The 21,273-nt window shown below is 40.2% G+C and overlaps 1 protein-coding gene across 5 annotated transcripts in view; it reads right to left on the bottom strand.

Annotated features, from left to right (window-relative positions):
• Positions 1-1,156: 1,156 nt before the first annotated feature.
• Positions 1,157-21,273, bottom strand: part of CCSER2 (coiled-coil serine rich protein 2) — a 152,170-nt gene continuing 132,053 nt past the window's right edge. For 4 of the 5 annotated variants that reach the window (XM_069980636.1, XM_069980637.1, XM_069980638.1 and 1 more), the window contains one exon: positions 1,157-3,939. In XM_069980636.1, coding sequence (XP_069836737.1) covers positions 2,902-3,939 — 1,038 coding nt within the window. In that variant the 3' untranslated portion in view covers positions 1,157-2,901. The remainder of the gene's footprint in view (positions 3,940-21,273) is intronic. The other variant, XM_069980639.1, reaches the window with a different exon arrangement.

Below are 21,273 nucleotides of genomic sequence, written 5' to 3'. Positions count from 1 at the left end.
TATGGCTACATGTTGAATATGTAAACATATTCTTTATTGTATAGGCTGTTCAGTGCTGAAGAGCTAGTGACCTAGCAACATTAGTGTAGGTTTATCATATAAGCACCATGGCCATAATAAGTGAATGCATATGCACTGGCTAGAGTGACTACTTGTGCCTATTTGAAATACAAATTAGGTCTGTAAAACTAGGGACCCCAATGTTATTTTACCAACTAATAGGGACAATAAGTGAAAGTGAGCAATACTGTCACTTTCCTTCTAGTAATAGGCGCTAGATGATATAAGGTATAGAGCTGAGCAAATCTCTGGTGTGTCCAAACCCAAGCGTGCTGCATTTGATTACCAATGGCTGCAAAGGTTGGATACAGCCCCAAGGCTGCCCGGAACAAATGACTACAGCTGTAAGCAGTAGCCATGTTTTTCAGGACACTCTAGGGCTGCATCCAACTTCTGAAGCTACTAATAATCAAATGCTGCACGCTTGGGTTCTGACAAATCAGAGCGTGCTTGAGATTTGCTCAGCTCTAATAAGGAACTGTTGAGTATTCGCAATGACACAATGCTATCTTGGTCGCTATTGTTCTTATGCTACCTTTGAAGTACAGCCTAATAGATTGCCTTTGAAAATGAATGAGCCTTTAATCATCTGTGCCGATTTCTTAATATAATGTCTTAAAGGGGTAGTGCGGCGCTCAGCAATTATTCACAGAATAACACACATTACAAAGTAATACAACTTTGTAATATATGTTATGTCTGTGAATCGCCCCCTTCCCGTGTCCCCCCACCCCCGCACGTGTACCCAGACGTGTGGTGCGATATACATACCTGACGCGTGTCGACCCCCGTCTTCTCTCGATGCAATCTTTGGGAGGCCATCCCGCATCCCTGCAGCCATCCCGCATGCCGGCCCCCCTCTGCAGCGTCATCAGCCGTGAATGGCTGAGCATAACTGTGCTCAGCCAATCGCGGCTGAGCACAGTTATGACGCGGCAGAGGGGGGCCGGCAGGAGCGGGTCGGCCGGCTTTCCGAAGATGACGTCTTTTAAGTAGATGGCGGACGGGGTTGGTCGACACGGATCAGGTAATGTATAGTGCACCACATTTCCGGGTACACGTGCAGGGGTGGGGGTGGGGAGACACGGAAAGGGGACGCTTCACAGACATAACATACATTACAAAGTTGTATAACTTTGTAATGTGTGTTATTCTGTGAAAAATTGCTGAGCGCCGCACTACCCCTTTAATATTTCTTCAAACACTTGCATAGCCACAAAGTTATAATATTCTGTCCGCCTACATTTGCCAACATTGGAAGCTTTACAGTTAACAGCATGCTGTTAACACAATGATCATCATATTAAAATATCTTACAGTACACTCTTTTAAGCCTCCCATATTACTCAACCATTCAGTGACTGGAGTTTTATTTCTCCAATACAGAATTTCAAAACCTCTGCACCACAATAAACATATATTAAGATACGAACGAGAAAAGTTGGATTGAAGAGTAACATTGTGTTAAAAGGTGGATAATCACTTCAATACCTTAATGTCAGATGCACTTGCCTAAAATGCAGCACTCTATAAACTGTCAACCGGGAATAAGTTACTATAGGCTCATTGAGGCTTTTAACCATTTTCAGTTTTCTCCTTTAATATTTGTATTCTGGTTCATGGATAACTCTAAGGATAAGGTACCCACATTACACTTGGAAAACTATCAGTATCACAATATATAATAATAAAATTAGACATAATTTAGTATGTTCTTAAATGAGCCTTTCTGACTGTTTGGGTCAAGACAATGTTGAACATCGAATCATCACTTACTTCTACCTTATCACTGTTCGCATATATGGAGAAGCAATGAAAAGAACATTATTATGGAAACAGAAAAACACAGTATTATTTCTGGATATACAAATTAAACTTTCATTTTTTTATAGTATCTGAAGCTCAATTATATTTCCCATTAGTTGAAATCAAAAGGAAAAAAACATGTGCCAACTGCAAGTTTTTTTTTTTTTAACTGAGCTAATTCTGATGATACTACCAAATCCCTCTTTTAAGTGAATTTTGTAGTTACGGTCTACATATTCAATAATAAAAATTCCTTTTTTAGCCAACTTTACTATATTGTGCATGTGTAGAAACATTGTCAATTAAATCAATATATAGACTCAAATGTGTACAGCAGACTGTGTATAAATATTTCTTGTTATTGAATTGTAAAAAAAACAAAAACAAAAAGGGCAATGTGCAAAAGGCTAAATCTGACAATAAATACTTTATATTCTCAAATAATTAGATAAATAAGTTACATACTTGCATAGCACTTGAAAGGGCAAAGGACAATGTACAACAGACAGAACACTATACATTACTTATAAATATATGATATGCTGTTGCACTGTGGAATAACATAAACATAGGCTTCAGTACCAGGTTGTCAAAATCTGCAAGCAAGGTTTTAACAGTTGAAATGTAGTTAATGATCTTGCAAAACAGACTTAAAAGGTTTTTGTTGTAATTTACAGAGGGTTTTGATTTACAGAAAATGGGGCCTAGCTAAATATGTACTATCCAGCTTATAATTAGAGAAACATTAACAAAAAAAGGTCACCAAAATATAGGTAAAATAATCAAAAGTAATTATTTGACCTAGTTAGGAGGAAGAATAAAGATCTTTATAAATGGATTTTTTACAGGTTGAAAACTAAACCGTTAAAAAAACAAAAAAAAAACATTGTTAATCCATATGAGGCTATGTTTAATTACAACATTGAAAGGTTCGCTTTAAAGCATTATAACAAAAACTTAGTAATCGACAAGGAAATGTATTCATCCTTAAAAAAATTCAATGTATATAATGTATTTGTTTAAAGGTTTATTTTGTTAATGTGCCTTTGGTTGTGGGAGACGAGATTGTCTCTTTTGGACAAAGCTTTCAACATTTTCTTGAAGACTCTCCTTTTTATTGCTCAGTGGCCTGGTTAGGACTGTAGATGAGATTTTTACTGGAGATTTCTGAGGTTCACTTGATGCATCTAACTTGGGACTATTCGGTTTCTTAAGTTTACTTGGGGGGCGGAGCATGCTACCCTTTGGCATTAATTTGCTCACTGGCTTTGAGGTTTCAACTTGAGGAACTTGTGTTTCAGTTGGTAAAGTTCCTTCAGATGACAGCTTACTGTTACTGACCGATGGTGGAGAGTTGTGACTTAATGGCGTTGTGCCTGGCATTGCAATATGTGACTGTGAGTGAACAGAAGACAATGAATCCAAAATTTTTAAGGCTGACTCAGAAATAACTTGTTTAGGTTGCGGATGGGATGAATAGTCATTGTGCACTCTTGATTGAGATTTCTGTACCAAACTTTGTGAATCATTTAAAGATTGGGTTAAAGCAGGACTCAGATTCAACATTTGAGGCTCTTTTGACGTGTTCAAAGAGACAGAGCTGGTAACTCCTTTCTGTGCCAAGGCATGATTTATTTTGGGTCTGGGGAACTGTAAAGTTTTTGACTTCAGAATCTCTCCAGGCAATGCTGCAGCAGAGTTTACATTAACTTTTGACTTTAGGTCTTTCTTTACATTAACAGGAAAAAGTGTTAGAACATCCAAAGCATCTTGTGGTTTTATATTTTTGTTATTATCAAGCTTTTCATAATTATTATTATCAGCTTCTACTTTAACATGTCCAGGATTGTCATCTTTATCATCTATCTTCAACTGCGTACTCAAAAGATCGCTGAGTTCTCTTTCAGGAATTTGAGTTAGACTTCCAGTATCTTCTTTATGACAATAGGAAACTGGATGGCAGGTGTTGTCTTTAGGTATACTTAGGACCTCTGTATGCGGATGTATTATCAATTTTCCCGAAATGTGGTCTGTAGTACTGGGGGTGCTGATGGAACGCTGTAGTATTTGAGGCTGCACAAAGAGAAAAATACCAGGAAATTACTTTACATGGTATAACAAAGATAGATATAGGCAAGTGAAAAAATGTAGTTAGGAAATGTTTACTTACATACTAGCAAGACACAAAATTCTGTTATGTTACATGCTTTTAGAAATTAAATCATTGAAATATAACTTAACATGGCTTTTAGGTTTAAAGACAATTATAGAGTTAGACAAAAACCTATAGTAATTTATTTAAAGAAAAAAAAAAAAAAAAAAACAACATGCCAACAGGAAAACATTCTAAACATGCACATTAAAGGCAATCTGTCCGCGCTGCACCAGGTATGGAGCTGTACATCCTAGGACAGGTGCTATAGAATGCTATCATCCAAGGTGCTATAGAAATAAAATGAAACATATCTTTATTTTTTGTCTGTTCGCGGTTTGTAAAGTTATAATAGTGGTTTTTTGTTTTTTTTTGTTAGCAGTCAAAGTCAAACTGGTGGTGTCGATTTGCAGCTGCGCATCTTGGATGGAGGATGGGTGAGGATGAAACTCCACTCCATCAGTGGCTAACTTCAGCTGCTAACAAGAGTGACCCTTTTATGTAAGGGTCCACTTATACAGAAAGATTATCTGACAGATTAGCTGCCAAAGATTTGAAGCCAAAGCCAGGAATGGATTTAAAAAGAGGAGAAATCTCAGGCTTTCCTTTATGACCTGATCTTTGTTTATAGTCTGTTCCTGGCTTTGGCTTCAAATCTTTGGCAGATAATCTGTCAGATAATCTGTGTGTGTAAATGGACCCTTACAAGCTGCGATCAACAAAACTAAGGTATGATTCATTTTATCCTCTTACCACCTACCTGCTAGGATCTGACACACTGTACCCAGAACAGAGCTAGTAGATTCACTTTAAACTCAAGATTGCCCATTAGAAACAGCATTCTAAAGGGACAACACAGTAGCACAAGGTGAATGCAATCTTTTAAGCAAAAAAACAAAACACAAAATATAAACCAGTATATATTGTTAAGTGTATTCACTCTCTACGAACATATTAGCTATGTACAGTATTTTCAGAAGCAAAATACAAAACATTATGTAACCCAGGGGTTGAGAAATAACTGTAGACTTCAGGAGTCCATTTGATCAAATATGACTGATTTTTAGAGCCGACCAGGTTGACTTGAAAAGACTGAACCTAATAAGATGTTGGGTACCAGCAGAACATTTCTATCTTGCTCCTGAGATATGTCCGCAATTTCCTTCAAAAACATTAAATTGACCCAGTACTGTATAGCCTTTTCTGCGTTATCTAGTTAGAAAATATCAAAATCCACTATAATTAAAACCACCAACTATCTTATTATGCAACACAAACATTTCCAGTAACTTTTCTGTAACAAAAGACAGATGTTTACAGTGGGGGAAAAAAGAGCACACTTAATAAATTTAATAAACTTAATAAATCACTTAAGTGATTAAAACATATAGTCATTAGATGTAAAGATGAACAGTAAATATAAAATTAGCACATACTAAATTTATTTGTAACACTCTAAACAGTAAAGGGTTCCCCACTTCAGACTACTTACTATTGGCTTAAAGAAATAACAAGGTTTTTGTATGCACCCAAAGTTGAGGCCTAATTTTAATAAAACAGGAAAAACACCAAAAGGTGAGTACCTTCACAATGCACAGTATACGGCTTGTTCATACAGATGCAGCAGACTTAACAGATGTATACCAGCTTTTCTAAGCAAAACAGATTAATGGCTTATCCAAATAATCATGATCAGTAGTGTGCTGCCCCACCCCCCCCCCCCAACACACACACACACAACTACATAAGGAATGGAAACACCTATATTCCTAGGAGAATGATATGTAATACCACTTTAAAAATGACACTCAGTACCAAACTTAACTAGAAAGCACCTATATAATACTGTGTATCTTAAGTAATAATCATGATTCACTCAAAGTTCAGATATATTAACAAAGCTTTATTTATTCCATCACAAAAGAAAAAAAACAAAATCAAGACCTAGGAGGTGGGAGACCCCACTACTGGGACAGAGGTAACTGAGGGTCAATTAAAGTGCATGTGCATATATGTATATATATGCTCCAGTACGCGAAACAGAGTAGTATCACAGGATATAACAATACACGTCACAGTATGTTACCAAAAGTGTACTGGGTCCCAGTCCGCTGGCCTCCCACCTCACTCCAATGCCGTTTCGCACCGCTTCCTCAGTATCCTCAGGATACTACTCTCTGTTCAGCGTACTGGAGCATTACAGCACTGGCACTTTATTTTGGTACATGCATTTATGCTGAATCAGTTGAATATGAGGTTTACATATATGCACATGCACTTAATTGACCCCCAGTTACCTCTGTCCCAGTAGTGGGGTCTCCCACCTCCTAGGTCTTGATTTTATGTTTTTTTCTTTTGTGATGGAATAAATAAAGCTTTGTTAATATATCTGAACTTTGAGTGAATCATGATTATTACTTAAGATACACAGTATTATATAGATGTTTTCTACATAAGAAATGGGTCTGAAGCAGTTGGCTACATTTACTACGTAATGGAGGAGACACATAGCTGCAGCTCAGCTTAAGGAAATGACAGCTGAGCAGCAGCAACCAGTCCCAGCCACTGCATTGTGAATAGAGCCAACTGATTCTGGCGTGTTCACCTTGTAGTGTGTAGACACTCCTGAGAAAGGACGGGTGGCTGGTAAAACGTAGGACATGTTTTTCCCAGCCAACACTTTATTCTTTACCAGATGTGATAGGACCTGATCATTTCTGTGTGTTTAGTATAATTTCTTATTGAGTTTTTTTTTCAACTGTAGGTCCTTCCCACTGCATGTCGTGGATAGGGTTATCATTCTTTGGGCACCACTGCTCTTACCGGATGTTGTTTGCTTACATGTCTGCATATATAAAGTTTTTATTATCATTATCATAATTATGTGCAGCCATTCATTTGCATGTGCTTTTCCTTTTGAGTTACACTGTTTACATGCAATGGCTTTTGCACTTGTGTTCTTTATGCTGCATTGTATGGGCACATATCAGATAATAACATATCTTGTGCATAGGCCATTAATCTGTTGCTCAGAAAACCCTTTAAGGGTATAAACCCACACACCGTATATGCAGCGTATTTACTGCTGCGATACGCAGTAAATACGCAGCAAATACGCAGCAGATTAGATTTAAATAACTGAACACAGCATCAAATCTGCACCACCAAATCTGCTGCATATTTGTTGCGTATCTGCTGCATATACGGTGTGTGTGTTTGTACCCTTAACCCTTTGAGGACCAGGCCCAAAATGACCCAGTGGACCGTGCAAATTTTGATCTTAGTGTTTCCGTTTTTCCCTCCTCCCCTTCTAAGAGCTCCAGCACTCTCAGTTTTCTATCTACAAGGCCATGTAAGGGCTTATTTGTTACAGGAATAGTTGTACTGTGTAATGGCGTCTTTCATTTTACCATAACATGTATGACGGAACCCCAAATATATTATTTATGAAGATATAAATTGGTGAAAAAGAATGCAATATGGTAAAGTTTGGGGGGTTCCTGTGTCTACGTAATGTACTATATGGTAAAAGCGACATGATACAATTATTCTATAGGTCAGCCCGAACACAACCATATGCAGGTTACACAGATTCTCTAATGTTATATATTTTTTTTAAATGAAATCCTTTTTTTTGGCAATTAGTTATAAATAAAATGGGCCTATTGTGACGCTTATAACGGTTTTATTTTTTCACCTACAGGGCTGTATGGGGTGTCATTTTTTCCGCCATGATCTCTAGTTTTTATTAATACCATATTTGTGAAGATCGGACGTTTTGATCACTTTTTATTAATTTTTTTTAATATATAATGTAACATAAAATCGGTAATCCGCGCACTTTTTTCCCTCTTTCCGTGTACGCCATTTACCGTTCGCAATGACGCTTGTTATATTTTAATAGATCGGACAATTACGCACGCTACGGTATATTATATGTTTATTTGTTTATTTATTTTTATATGATTTATATAATGGGAAATGGGGGTGATTTCAACTTTTATTGGGGGAGGGGTTTTGGGGTAGTGTGTTAGTGTTTTTAACTTTCTTTTTTTACACATTTGAAGTCCCTTTGGGGGACTTGTACATACATTAGTTAGATTTTTACACTGACCATTGCTATGCCATAGGCATAGCATTGATCAGTGTTATCGGCGCTCTGCTCATTGAGCCTGCCTGTGCAGGCTCAGTGTAGCAGATCACCGATCGGACCGCATGGAGGCAGATAAGAGACCTCCGGCAGTCCGTTTTACCAATCGGGACCCCCGCAGTATGATCCGCAGGGAGTCCCGATCGGTAAGTGACAGGGGACTCCGCCTGTCACTTATACTTAAACGCCGCGATCGCGGCGTTTAAGGAGTTAATGACATGCGGCTGCGCGATCGCTGCAGCGTGTCATTACCGGTGAGGTCCCGGCTGCTGATTGCAGCCGGCCCCCACCTGCTATGAAGCGAGCTCTGCTCCGGAGCACGCTTCATAGCGGGAGAAACACCCAGGGCGTACAGTTACGCCCTAGGTCGTCTGGGGACAGACTTCCATGGCGTAACTATACGCCCTGGGTCGTCTAGGGGTTAAACCATGCTACATCTGTATAGGAATTATTATACAGTAATTTTGATCAAAAATGGAAGCCATGACACATGACAGTAGTTAAAGGCAATGACAACCTTTGCAGTGGTTTTATTTTTTATTGTTATTATTTTGTTTTGTTTCTTGAATGTAAAATTAGGCACCTAAAAATGACCTCCCATTTAGCTGCTCTAGATAAATCTGTCATGTGGACTCTGTTCTCTTATTGTAAAGGCCGTATTAGACTGCCCAGCTACAGTGTAAGCAAATGCTGATCCATCATCTTGGGGCTCGCTAGTAGAGCCCATTAGATAGCTCAATAATTATGCAGCAAGGGCTGCACGAACATCGTAAGCAGCTGCACATTCTATTATGCAGAATCATTATGTGCTACGGAATCTTTTGGCCCTATATAAATAAAATTTAAGTGTGCAACCAACGGCAGATTATCTTTTGACATGTTGAAAGACAGCGATCAGCCAACGAGCATGCTGATCACTGCTCTATTACATGAGGATATATCTGCCTGATTGGGAAGCCAATCTTTTCATGAGGAAACCATACACACAGGGCAGCTTACACAGGCTGTGGACAGAGATAAAAGATGATACATAGAAGTACACAGATGAGAAACATAGGCTAAGCACAAGTGTAGAGAGATGGGAAAACTCAAACAGCATACTGTAGAGGCTGTAGAAGAGAAACAAAGCAATATTTTGGAAAAAAAAAAAAACTATGTTTGTACTATAATAGTGACTAAAAACAAGATTAAAAATTGCTTTTCAAATGTGTCCATAGCATTAAAAGTATAAAAAAAGTGTTTATGGAGCCTATTTTCATACACATGGCAAACACCACCATTTTTTTTTGCATACATCAGAGATGTGAGAAAACAAGGTAAACTTAAAAATATTGTTATTCCAGAAATACGGTTTTCAGAAACATAGTTGTTATTCCAGAATCATGGTTTGAATTTTTTTTCCTGACCTTTAAAATGAAATCACAGTGGATCTCACTTTTTTCTGTTTTCCACTGAAGCACTGCCTAGCAAGCCCTAGGCAGGCTCCCCCTTGTGGCCTTTTATTGACCCCTTATTAGTTTTCCTGTATCTGTAAAGTCTGATGCCACGCTTATGGTTTCTATATGGCATTAGTGATCCTGCAGAAAAACTGCAGTGTGTATGGGGCTTACAGTATTGTTATTAGTTATTGTAGCAAGTCAAGGACCTGTGTGATCACATCACCAAGGTTTTTGTTTACTAAGAGTAAACAATGAAGGATCCTATTGAATGACAGCTATCAGAGGTCCTCTAAGGAGTATAAGGAATCTGTGGACAAATATACTGAAAAACAGTATACTCTTATTATAAAGAATAACACATGTGAATTTACCCATCTCACCAGATTCCATATTTGTATTTCAGTGATAGCCATGGCTTCAGCTGACAGACACATCTGTTTGCTGGGCAAGATGTCCCTGTTATATTTTTTGCCACTGTGCTGTGGGTTCCAGACACAACTTTCCTACTCTGGCTGAAACCCTATGGTCCTCTTTACTTACATAAAACATCTTACCATATAAAACATAAAATCCTGCTGTAGTCACAACACAAGAACACTCTCTGTACTTGGCTATATGAGAAATACCTTAGGTAGGTTTTAATCCACCTATTACCTATTTAATTGCTTAATTTCATTGGCTGACAGTGTCACCTAGGTGGGGCTTTATGGCAGTTTGGCCATCTCTCCTTAAAAAAAAAAAAAAAAAAAAAAAAAAGATGGCCCAACTGCATGAAGCCCGCCTAGGTGACACTACTCACTGACAAAATAAAACTTTCTAGATATGAAATAAAGCAAATTTAGAGCAGGAAGACAACACAGACAAGTGTTATACAGGTATATATTGAATGTCTAGCATACAATTTTGTGGATGGTGCAGAGTAAGGGTGGTGACAGTATCACTTTAAACCAAAGGGGGGGGGGGGGGTATTCCACTTGTGTCAGCACTTTATTGGCTGAGGTATGAAAAGTGTTACTTGCATAGCACTAATGTTTACTTCCATAAGCTTTAAGGAATGTAAAAATCTCTGTGTTTAGAAGCTCAGCAATACAACTCAGCTTCACTAACTATACAAAATATCACATTCTTAACAAACAGTATGTACTGTATATCGCAAAGTCAGAGTCACAGATTGGTGCAATCAAAGAAATACCTAATAACTTAGATTGTTATAACTGACTTCCTAGCTGTACCAGACCAAAAACAGTGGGCTCCTCACAGTCCAAGAAATACTTTTATATCCAGATACTTAAATAATTTTGATATAAAAAACTACATAAAAACAATGCAGAGTGCATGTATGTGGTCTCTCCATATAAAATGTCAATCATTACCAAGATTTTAGATTATTATCTTACAGAAATACCAGTGCGGTGTGAGCTGAAAACCCCATAATGCTTTACATTATATGGATGTAGTTAGCACAACTCTTGTTTTACCCAGAGATTTCCATTCAATTGATTTAGACTTATTAGGTTTTTTCTTACTTTCAATGAACGTTAGTAGCTTTTATCTGTTTAGAGATTTTACATTAAGAAAAAATTCCGAGCTGAGGCAAAGAAGTGAAGACCATATACAATACAATAGCTAGTACTCTTTCCTGTAGAGTATCAGCTGGGAGGGGGTCACATAAACCCCACTGGTGATATTCTAATACGAAATCTTAGATGATTAGAAGATTGTGAAAATACTTTTAAGAGAATGTATTTAATGATTCGCAAATATAATTGTTAATTCAAATTGAGTGTTTACAGAATAGGAAACACATACATTGAAATAAACATACAATTGTCACCATTGCATGCAACATGCAGGAGGTACCAAATATCAACATGATGTCATCATACAGGGGTAAGGAGTACATGGGTAGAAATCTAAAAATGTACTATACCACGCTTTATCAGAGAAGTAATGGACTAACTCTTCAACTCCTTTCCAATGGCAAGAGTGAAAGCAGCGACAGGGAGACAAGGACAAATGGTATCAGAGAAGCACACAGAGCAGAGACTATTTCAGACAGCAACAGTACAGAAATGCCTGTATTCAAATCTATTTCTTGAACTGCTATCTTTTGTATAGTCCTCAGGGAAATTACAGCAGAGGACTGCTGAAAGAACAACATATGTAACAAAAGCGCCACTAAACCTAAAGCACTATTCTTTGAAGAAAAGTCATAACACGTTCACCTGAACTGAAAAGGGAGAAAATAAATCTAGGTCACAAAGAATATCTAATTGTTTATGCAATAATCAAAGCTATGAACTATCCCATAGAGGCACACACAAGTTCAATTGCACAAAACGGGTTCTAATTAAACATAAATCCAAGTTTTAACCCCTTAGTGACCGCCATGCTGCCTTTTCACGGCGGCCACTAATGGGCTTTATTCCGATGCGTACGCCTTTTAACGGCGGGCGCATCGGAATAAATTACCGCCCGCCGGCGGCTGCAGGACGGGTGATCAGCGGTCAGTGTGACCGCTGACCCCCTCCTGTAACTGCCCGGAGCGGAGGATTCTCCGCTCAGGGCAGTTTAACCCGTTAAATGCCGCTGTCAAACCATGACAGCGGCATCTAACGGGTCCCGGTGGATCCCGGACGGCGCCGTGGTTCACTTACATGATCGCGATGTCCCGCGGCGCCGTCCGGGGTCCCGATGTCTCCATGGTGATTCCGGGGTCCTAATGAAGGTCCCCGGGGTCACCATGGAGATGCCTCATGCTGACAGGGGTGGCCGCGGCTATTGCCTGTCAGCATGAGGCATGATACAATACATTGCAGTACATCAGGTACTGCAATGTATTGTATCAGTGATCTAAGTATTTTACACTAGTGTACAGTAATGTACACTAGTGTAAAAGTAAAAAAAAGTGAAAAAAAGTGTGCACCAAACACAACACAGCCCCCCCAGCCCCCCCCCAATAATAAAGATGCATTACATTCCCCATACACTATAAAACATTACATAAAAGTGATCAAAAACACAAATCCTATACATATTTGGTATCGTTACGTCCGTAACAACCCAATCTATAAAACTATATCAATAATTATATCGCACGACACACGCTGTAAAAAAAAAATAAAAAAAACAGTACTAGAATAGCTGTATTTTATCAATCCACTTTAGAAAATACGTCATAAAAGAGATCAAAAAGTCATATACATATAAAACTTGGTATCAATAGAAACTACAGATCTTCCCGCAAAAAATAAGCCCAAAACCAGCTCTGTCGCGCAAAAGATGAGAACGCTATGGATCTTGCAATGCAGGGACAGTTTTTGTGGGTTTTGGCTAGGAAGATAGTTTCTATTGCGCCAAAGCGGTAATAGTTAAAAAAAACTATACAAATGTGGTATCGCCGTAACCGTAGCGACCCAGAGAATACATGTATTATGTTATTAGTGACCGCCGATACGGATTTTTACGGCGATCACTAATGGGGTCTATTCTGCTGCCATCAGCTCTTTATGGCGATGGTGCAGAATAGTGCAGCGGCGCCGGTAATGCCTGCAGCCCCCTCCTCTCAGCTATCGGAGGTAGCTGAGGGGTTGGGGGAGAGTGTGGGGTCAGTCCCGGCCAGTCCCCTCACCGGTGATCGCCGTTATTATCAGTATAAAGGCGGCTACCGGTAACGGGCATTGCCAGCGCAGCTGAACGCTTTCATCTCTTCTCACCGTGAATCCACAGTGAGAGGAGATGAAAACATGTCCCCCCATCCCCAGAATTAACCCTAGTGACCTGGCCACTGACCCTCCCCTCCCAGGGCGGCCATCTGATCCAAGATGGCCGCCGTCATCACTGTGAACAGACTCTGTTCACAGTGATGGATTCCTAAAAATGATCCAAGCTTCATTCTCTCCACCACCGGAGGTGGCGGAGAGCATGGGGCAATGATCGGTGACCACCCGGTGTGGTCCTAGTACAAGTGATCAGCGGTATATACTATATACCACTGATCGCTTGTTCCAAATGGTGCCGGCACTTTTTTACGCCTGTCACCAAAGTCAAGTGCCCTGGATTACCCGTAACCACCCTAGATTACTTGTAACCACCCCAGATTACCTGTAACCACCCCAAATTACCCATCACCACCCCAGATTACCCGTAACCACCCCAGATTACCCGTAACCACCCCAGATTACCCGTAACCACCCCAGATTACCCGTAACCACCCCAGATTACCCGTAACCACCCCAGATTGCCCGTAACCACCCCAGATTGCCCGTAACCACCCTAGATTGCCTGTAACCTCCTCAGATTGTCTGTAACCTCCCCAGATTGTCCGTATCCACCCCAGACAGCCCATAACCATCCCAGACAGCCCATAACCATCCCAGACAGCCCATAACCATCCCAGACAGCCCATAACCATCCCAGACAGCCCATAACCACCCCAGACTGCCTGTCACCACCCCAGAATGCCCGTAATCTCCCCAGATTGCCCGTAATCTCCCCAGATTGCCCGTATCCCCCCCATAGCCCATAACCATTCCAGACAGCCCGTAACCACCCCAGATTGCCACAGACTGCCTGTAACTACCCCAAATTGCCTGTAACCACCACAGATTGCTTGCAACCACCCCAGATTTCCCGTCACCACCCCAGATTTTCCGTCACCACCCCAGATTGCCCGTTGCATCCCCAGATAGTCAGTGAACACCCCCAGATTGCCCGTCACCTCCCCAGATAACCAGTAACCACCCCTAGATAGCCAGTAAACACCCCAAGATTGCCCATAACCACCCCATACAGCCAGTAACCACCCCAGATTGCCCGTAACCACCCCAGATTGCCTGTGACCACCCCAGATTGCCTGTGACCACCCCAGATTGCCTGTGACCACCCCAGATTGACCGTAACCACCCCAGATTGACCGTAACCACCCCAGATTGACCGTAACCACCCCAGATTGGCACAGACTGCTCGTAACCACCCCAGATTGCCCATAACCCCAACAGATTGCCTGCTGCCACCTCAGATAGCCAGTAAACACCCTGAGATTGTCTATTACCACCCCAGATAACCAGTAAACACCCACATATTGCCTGTAACAAAAATGACACTCCTTCTCTTCTGAGCCCTGCTGTGTGCCCATACAGTGGTTTATGCCCACATATGGGGTACCATTGTACTCAGGAGAACCTCCGTTACAAGTTTTGGGGTGCTTTTTCTCCCTTGTTCCTAGTGAAATTGAGAAATTTCTAACTAAACAAACATGTTATTGAAAAAATTCAATTTTTTTCATTTTTACGGTCTAGTTTTGAATACTTTCCTCCAATACCTGTGGGGTCAAAATGGTCACCACACCCCAAGATAAATTCCTTGAGGGGTGTACTTTCCAAACTGGGGTGATTTTGGGGGGGAGGGTTCTATTCTGTAGACATTACAGGGGCACTGCAAACGCACCTGGCGCTCAGAAACTTCTTCAGGAAAATCATGCACTGAAAATGCTTGGCGCTCCCTCCCTACTGAGCCCTGCTGTGTGCCCACACAGTGGTTTATGCCCACATATGGGGTACCATTGTACTCAGGAGAACCTGCCTTACATATATTGGGGTGAGTTTTCTCCCCTGTTTCTCGTGAAATTGAGAAATTTCAAACTAAACAAACATGTTATTGGAAAAAATTCTATTTTTTCATTTTTACTGTCTTCTTTTGAATACTTTCCTCTAATACCTGTGGGGTCAAAATGGTCACCACACCCCAAGATGTATTCTTTGATGGGTGTACTTTCCAAAATGGGGTGACTTTTGGGGGGGTTCTATTCTGCTGACACTACAGGGGCTCTGCAAACGCACCTGGCGCTCAGAAACTTCTTCAGCAAAATCTGAACTGGAAATGCTAATTGGCGCTCCTTCCCTTCTGAGCCCCGCTGTGTGCCCACACAGTGGTTTATGCCCACATATGGGGTATCGTTCTACTCAGGAGTACCTGCCTTACATATATTGGGGTGAGTTTTCTCCCCTGTTCCTCGTGAAATTGAGAAATTTCAAACTAAACAAACATATTATTGGAAAAATTCAATTTTTTCATTTTTACTGTCTTCTTTTGAATACTTTCCTCTAATACCTGTGGGGTCAAAATGGTCACCACACCCCAAGATGTATTCTTTGATGGGTGTACTTTCCAAAATGGGGTGACTTTTGGGGGGGTTCTATTCTGCTGACACTACAGGGGCTCTGCAAACGCACCTGGCGCTCAGAAATTTCTTCAGCAAAATCTGAACTGGAAATGCTAATAGGTGCTCCTTCCCTTCTGAGGCCTGCTGTGTGCCCATACAGTGGTTTACGCCCACATATGGGGTACCGTTCTACTCAGGAGAACCTGCATTACAAAATTTGGGGTGCATTTTCTCTCATGTTTATTATGAAAATGAGATACTTTAATCTTAACAAATATATTATTGGAAAATTTCTATTTTCCATTTTTTTCCGGCCTAATTGTGAATACTTTCCTCCAGCCCCTGTAGGGTTAAAATGCTCATTATACCCCTAGATTAATTCTTTAAGGTGTCTAGTTTCCAAAATGGGGTCACTTATGGGGGTTTCCAGTATACAAGCCTCCTAAATCAACTTAAAAAAAGAACTGGTCCCTAAAAAAATCAGTTTTGGAAATTTCATGAAAATTTGATAATTTGCTGATACATTTCTAAGCCCCGTAACACCCTAAAAAAGTGAAATATGTTTACGAAATGAAGCCAGAATAAAGAGGACATATTGATAATGTGACTTACTAACTAATTTTTGTCATGTGCCTTTTTTTTTTAGAAGCAAAGAATTTCAAAGTTCGTAAAGTGCAAAATTTTCAAATTTTTCATTATATTTTGATGTTTTTCACAAAAAACACACAAGACAGTGACCAAATTTTGCCACTAACATAAAGTACCATATGTTACGAAAAAACAATCTCAGAATCGCTAGCATACGTTAAAGCATCACTGAGCTATAAGCGCATAAAGTGAGACAGGTCAGATTTTGAAAAATGAGCCTGGTCATTAAGGCCCAAACAGGCTTGGTCCCTAAGGGGTTAAAATTGTTTGCCAAAAAAATATGGCCCCTGAGCACTGAACAAATACACTCATATGACACCTATAATAGGGAACAGAATAGACTGGTCTACGTGTAAACTGCAGTAATGCCTTTGAATCGTGAAGAATCGCTCTAGAAAAATATAGTTTTCGACATGTTTCATTATTTGCTTACTTTAAAAAAAACAAAAAAACATTTTATATACAATATTTAAAGAGTTGAAAGTTTGAAGCTATCAATATAAATTCTGATAAAGTTGAACACTTAAATGTCCCTCTCAATGCAGATTACAGCTATGAGATCAGTAAGGCACAGCATATACTTATGCCAACTGATTAGGTAACTGCACATGTTAGGAAAGTTTCCTCTCATCCACTCCACTCCAAATGTCTCCAGTGGGGTCTATTTGTAAGAAAAAGGCTAAAAGAATGTCCTTTTGGTCTATAGATGGCAGGTACACATCAGTATGTGTAAAGTGAGGCATAGAACGGCAAAGGAGATTATGCTTTTTCCATATATAGGATCCTCTTTATTTAAAAATAAATGTCCTTTTGTAGCCAACCGAATCTATACAGGTCTGGCAGATTCACTGGTATCCTTCCTTTTTTGGATAGCGCAGGTGTCTAAATCTAGGTCAGAACCGCCAGAAGGGTATGCAGTATTCAGACCAATAGGCATCCACAGGTAACTTAAAAAAAAATAAAAATAAATTATATACATACACATTGCCCCAGTAGCCAGAATCCTGCTCCACACTGACGAGGGGCAAATACCCCGAAACTGCAGTCTGTGGATGGATGCCTAGCCTTGGTAACCCTTGTCTTATGTTGTTATACTCGCCACAGAGTTAGACTTTGACTCACAGGGGCCACCCTGGTGTTTCCCTATTCAGATCCCAAAGCTCGCAACAGAGTGAGGACCTGAGGGACTACGTATCAGGGTGGTTTGGTGCTCTCCCCACCAGGAGGCACCCCTTGGCAATGGGCTTCCTTCTCTGGAGTGAGGGATATCTGGCTATTCCCGTGTTTTAAGACTCGTAACTGAGGCTCCACGGACCCCTTTTTTGCATAATATATATATATATATATATATATATATATATATATATATATATATACACACGCACCTTTTTTAGGTAATGCGTTTCGGCTTATTAACAGACAAGAACAAGCCTTTTTCAAGCCATAAAAATCCTTCTGACATCAACCAACATATATACATAAAATGATATTATTCCTCAATATGGCCTCCATCTACTTCTGGGTTGTATTCACAGCCTTGCTCGGAGTATGTAATTTACATCTCAGTCTTCACTACTTATACTGCACTAATTAGTGTTACCCCAAAATCACAAACAATTATTTAATCCAAAATTACCTGTCTTGCAGGTGGCGCACTGCCTGCGCCGGGGATCCCCTGAAGCTCTCCCGAACAGCTGAGCTTCTCATCAGAAGTACCCGAAGCCTCTGTCATCCTCCCAAAATCTCCCGGCAGCCGAGTGTCTCCATACATCTCAGATTAGACTCTCGGCTGCTTGGGAGAGCTTCGGGGGGGGTCCCAGGTGCTGGTAGTGTATGTCACACTGCCTGCGCCGGGAACGGGCCAGGAGACGTGCGGACGCTGGGAACGGGTCCCAGGTGCGTCAACTGTTGTTTTTTGGGTTTTTTTTAATTTAGCTGCAGTTAACCCCTGGCTGACCGCAGCAGGGCTGCGGTCAGGCAGGGGTTAACATTTTCCGGCGTATAAGGCAAACCCCTGACAATCTTCTTAAAAGTCAAAGGTCTTCTTATACGCCCTGTCGACTTACATGCCGGAAAATACGGTAATAAGTTATTAAAATAGAGCACTAGAGGAGGTCAGATTGTTTTATTTCTAAGGTTGGGTTTCAGTGCCTGCTAGGCTTTTAGAGGAGAATGTCAGGAAGACAATACCTCCATATAGTGGCCCATGTGCAGCCCCACAAGATATGGGTAGTCCTCAGGTAGCTCCACATATGGACAGTTACTACATATAACTATTTTATATACAGTAAATATTCATATATGTTACCCAACACACATTGTAGATGCAAAATGCATCTTAGGTGGCTGTCTGCAGTAGCATTTCTGTGGAGGGAGCCAAGGATCAGGACAGCAAAGAGTTCTATGTCTCTGGAACACACAGTAAAAATAACAGTTTCCCATGGTATCTGGTAAATGAATGAATTTGACTTCTCTATCTAGCACCCAAAAAGGCTAAAACTGTTAATTTAAAAGGATTTTTAAGTAAGATCCCACTGTGTGAAAGAGCATAATAGACTTATTTCATCATTCATATTTTGCAGTATGTTGCCATTTACCAACAAAACTAAGACCAAAACACACAATTTTTTGGCCTCCATTCCATTTGGCAACAGAGGCCTATAGACATATTTATTATACATGAAGGGAGGTTTCCCAACATACATGGTAAACATGTGGCACATATGGAATTCGAAATTAGCCTAATATTTCTAAACTTATAGGGGTTTTCACATGAAAACAGACTTGCCCCTTATTCACATGATGTGGATGTTTCAGTGTTAAATGCAAGGTTTAAGCAAATTAGACTTTTGGTGAATTGATCAATTTGGAATGTCTTAGAATGGTTCAAACTAGGAAGGTGTCCAGTCCAGTAATATCGGTTTTGCTCCTTGAGGTGTTCCTGAGCTGGACAAACATTACATGCAATATTTTTCCTGTTAAAAGGAGAAAACAAACGGAAAAAAAAACAAAAAAAACTTCTATATGCCCATAATCTGTAGAAAAACTGGGCTTCCACTTTTTTTTTTATATCCGTCCCCCTGCTGCTGGCTCACGCATATACTTACTACTGATAATTGGTGTCGGGTGGCACGGCCCGAGTCCGGTCCCACTCTGCCATTCAAATCCCGCATGCGGTGATGTCACGTCTCTTCTCACCCCTTCTTTCTCCAGGGCAAATAAGGCTGGAAGTCGGGTTCTCCAATACATCTCACTCTCATAGCAATGCATTAGAGACTAGGACTTCCAGCCTCCCTAGCTGCAAGCCAGTCGGCGTTGTCACATGGTCACCTGTGGGATTTGAACTGCACTGTGGGACCGGACTTAAGCCGTGCCGCGGGACACCAATCATCAATAGTAAGTATATGCACCAGCGTGCAGACAATTAAAAATAATAATTAAAAAAAAAAAAAAAAGTGGAATGCTTCTTTTTATTCCAGGTCAATATATATATATATTTTTAATTTAACAAATACCTGATAGAAAACACGATGGAATTGTTAACATCACCTGTGATATATTTATTTTCAATGTAATTTTTTGAATAATTAGGAAGGATTTATTTACACTTAGTACATGTGGAATTAGAAGAGTTCCTCTACATGCTTGTTATGTTTTGAATTACCAAAGATAGTTTGATGTATATTAAGAACTTTTAATACATATGTTTCAGAATAGAGTAGTATTTAACACTGAATGGCAGGTAAGTGAAATATACTCTGAATTACCGCTCACACAGTTGCAGTTTATTGCTAAATATTGTTAGGAAGGTATTGCCTGAGATAGTTTATCTTTCACAGGAAATGGGCAAACTGAGGATATTTATTTTTCTGGCCAGTAGGAGTGTGGTGACAGGTCAATTAGAAAACACTATCTTGGCAGGAGTTTCTATTATAAATCTCAGCTAGAAGAATTTATCTCTTTTAAATGTTTGCATGAAGGGCATCTCACTCAAAAAAAAGACCTCATCACCTCAGACTTATTTTGTACCACACTTAGTTTTTAGATGGTGGATCATGACTCAAAAGTAATTTTAAAAAAACTTTAAATATCTAGATTATAGAATATCTAAGGAAATTATTTCCATTCATCATTCTATTGACATAAATATTCTTCATTAGTGAAGGTTAATTTAAAGGCGCTGTGCAGATAATACTTTTATATTCAGTGAAGGCAGATGCTAGTGATATCTAGAAACAGAAAAAAGCTGCATCACAGACCAGCTTCAGATAAAATGTCCAGTCATCATTTGGTATCCATGAAAAATACACGCAGGTTGGTAGAAAATGGCTCCATGTGGCCATAAACAGTCATTTTGCAGGTAAATCTCCTGCTTTCTGAAGCCTTGAGGAAAGCTCCATTTTCTCCCAAACTAACAAAACTTTTAGGAAGGAATCCTGGCACTCACCAATATCTTTCTTGAGGTTTTATTCATATAGCTGGGAACAATTAAAACCAATGGTACAATAGGACACATTTCAGCAAAGAAGGCCTTTGTTAACCCCTTAGCGACCCGTGACGTATCTGATACGTCATGGTGCCGCGGGGGGAGTTCAGAGAGGGTTCAGAGACAAGTTTGACAGCTGCATTTAGAGGCTTTGCGCCGCACGTCTCTGGTGTCTAGTGGGTTGTATCTCCTAACCCCCCTTCCCCGTGCGATACGATCGCGGGGGGAGATCCGTCCTTCTGCCCGTGCCGGGCATCAGCGTTGCAATGACGCTGATCCCGGCTCGGCAATACATTGCTATGGCCTGCGGCAGGCCAAAGCCACGTATCACCGATCTCACTGATCATTGCTGTGTATATACACAGCATT

Source organism: Dendropsophus ebraccatus, chromosome 8 (genome assembly GCF_027789765.1).
Source record: "Dendropsophus ebraccatus isolate aDenEbr1 chromosome 8, aDenEbr1.pat, whole genome shotgun sequence".
NCBI classification, from domain to species: domain Eukaryota; kingdom Metazoa; phylum Chordata; class Amphibia; order Anura; family Hylidae; genus Dendropsophus; species Dendropsophus ebraccatus.
This window is presented reverse-complemented; position numbering and strand designations above follow the sequence as displayed.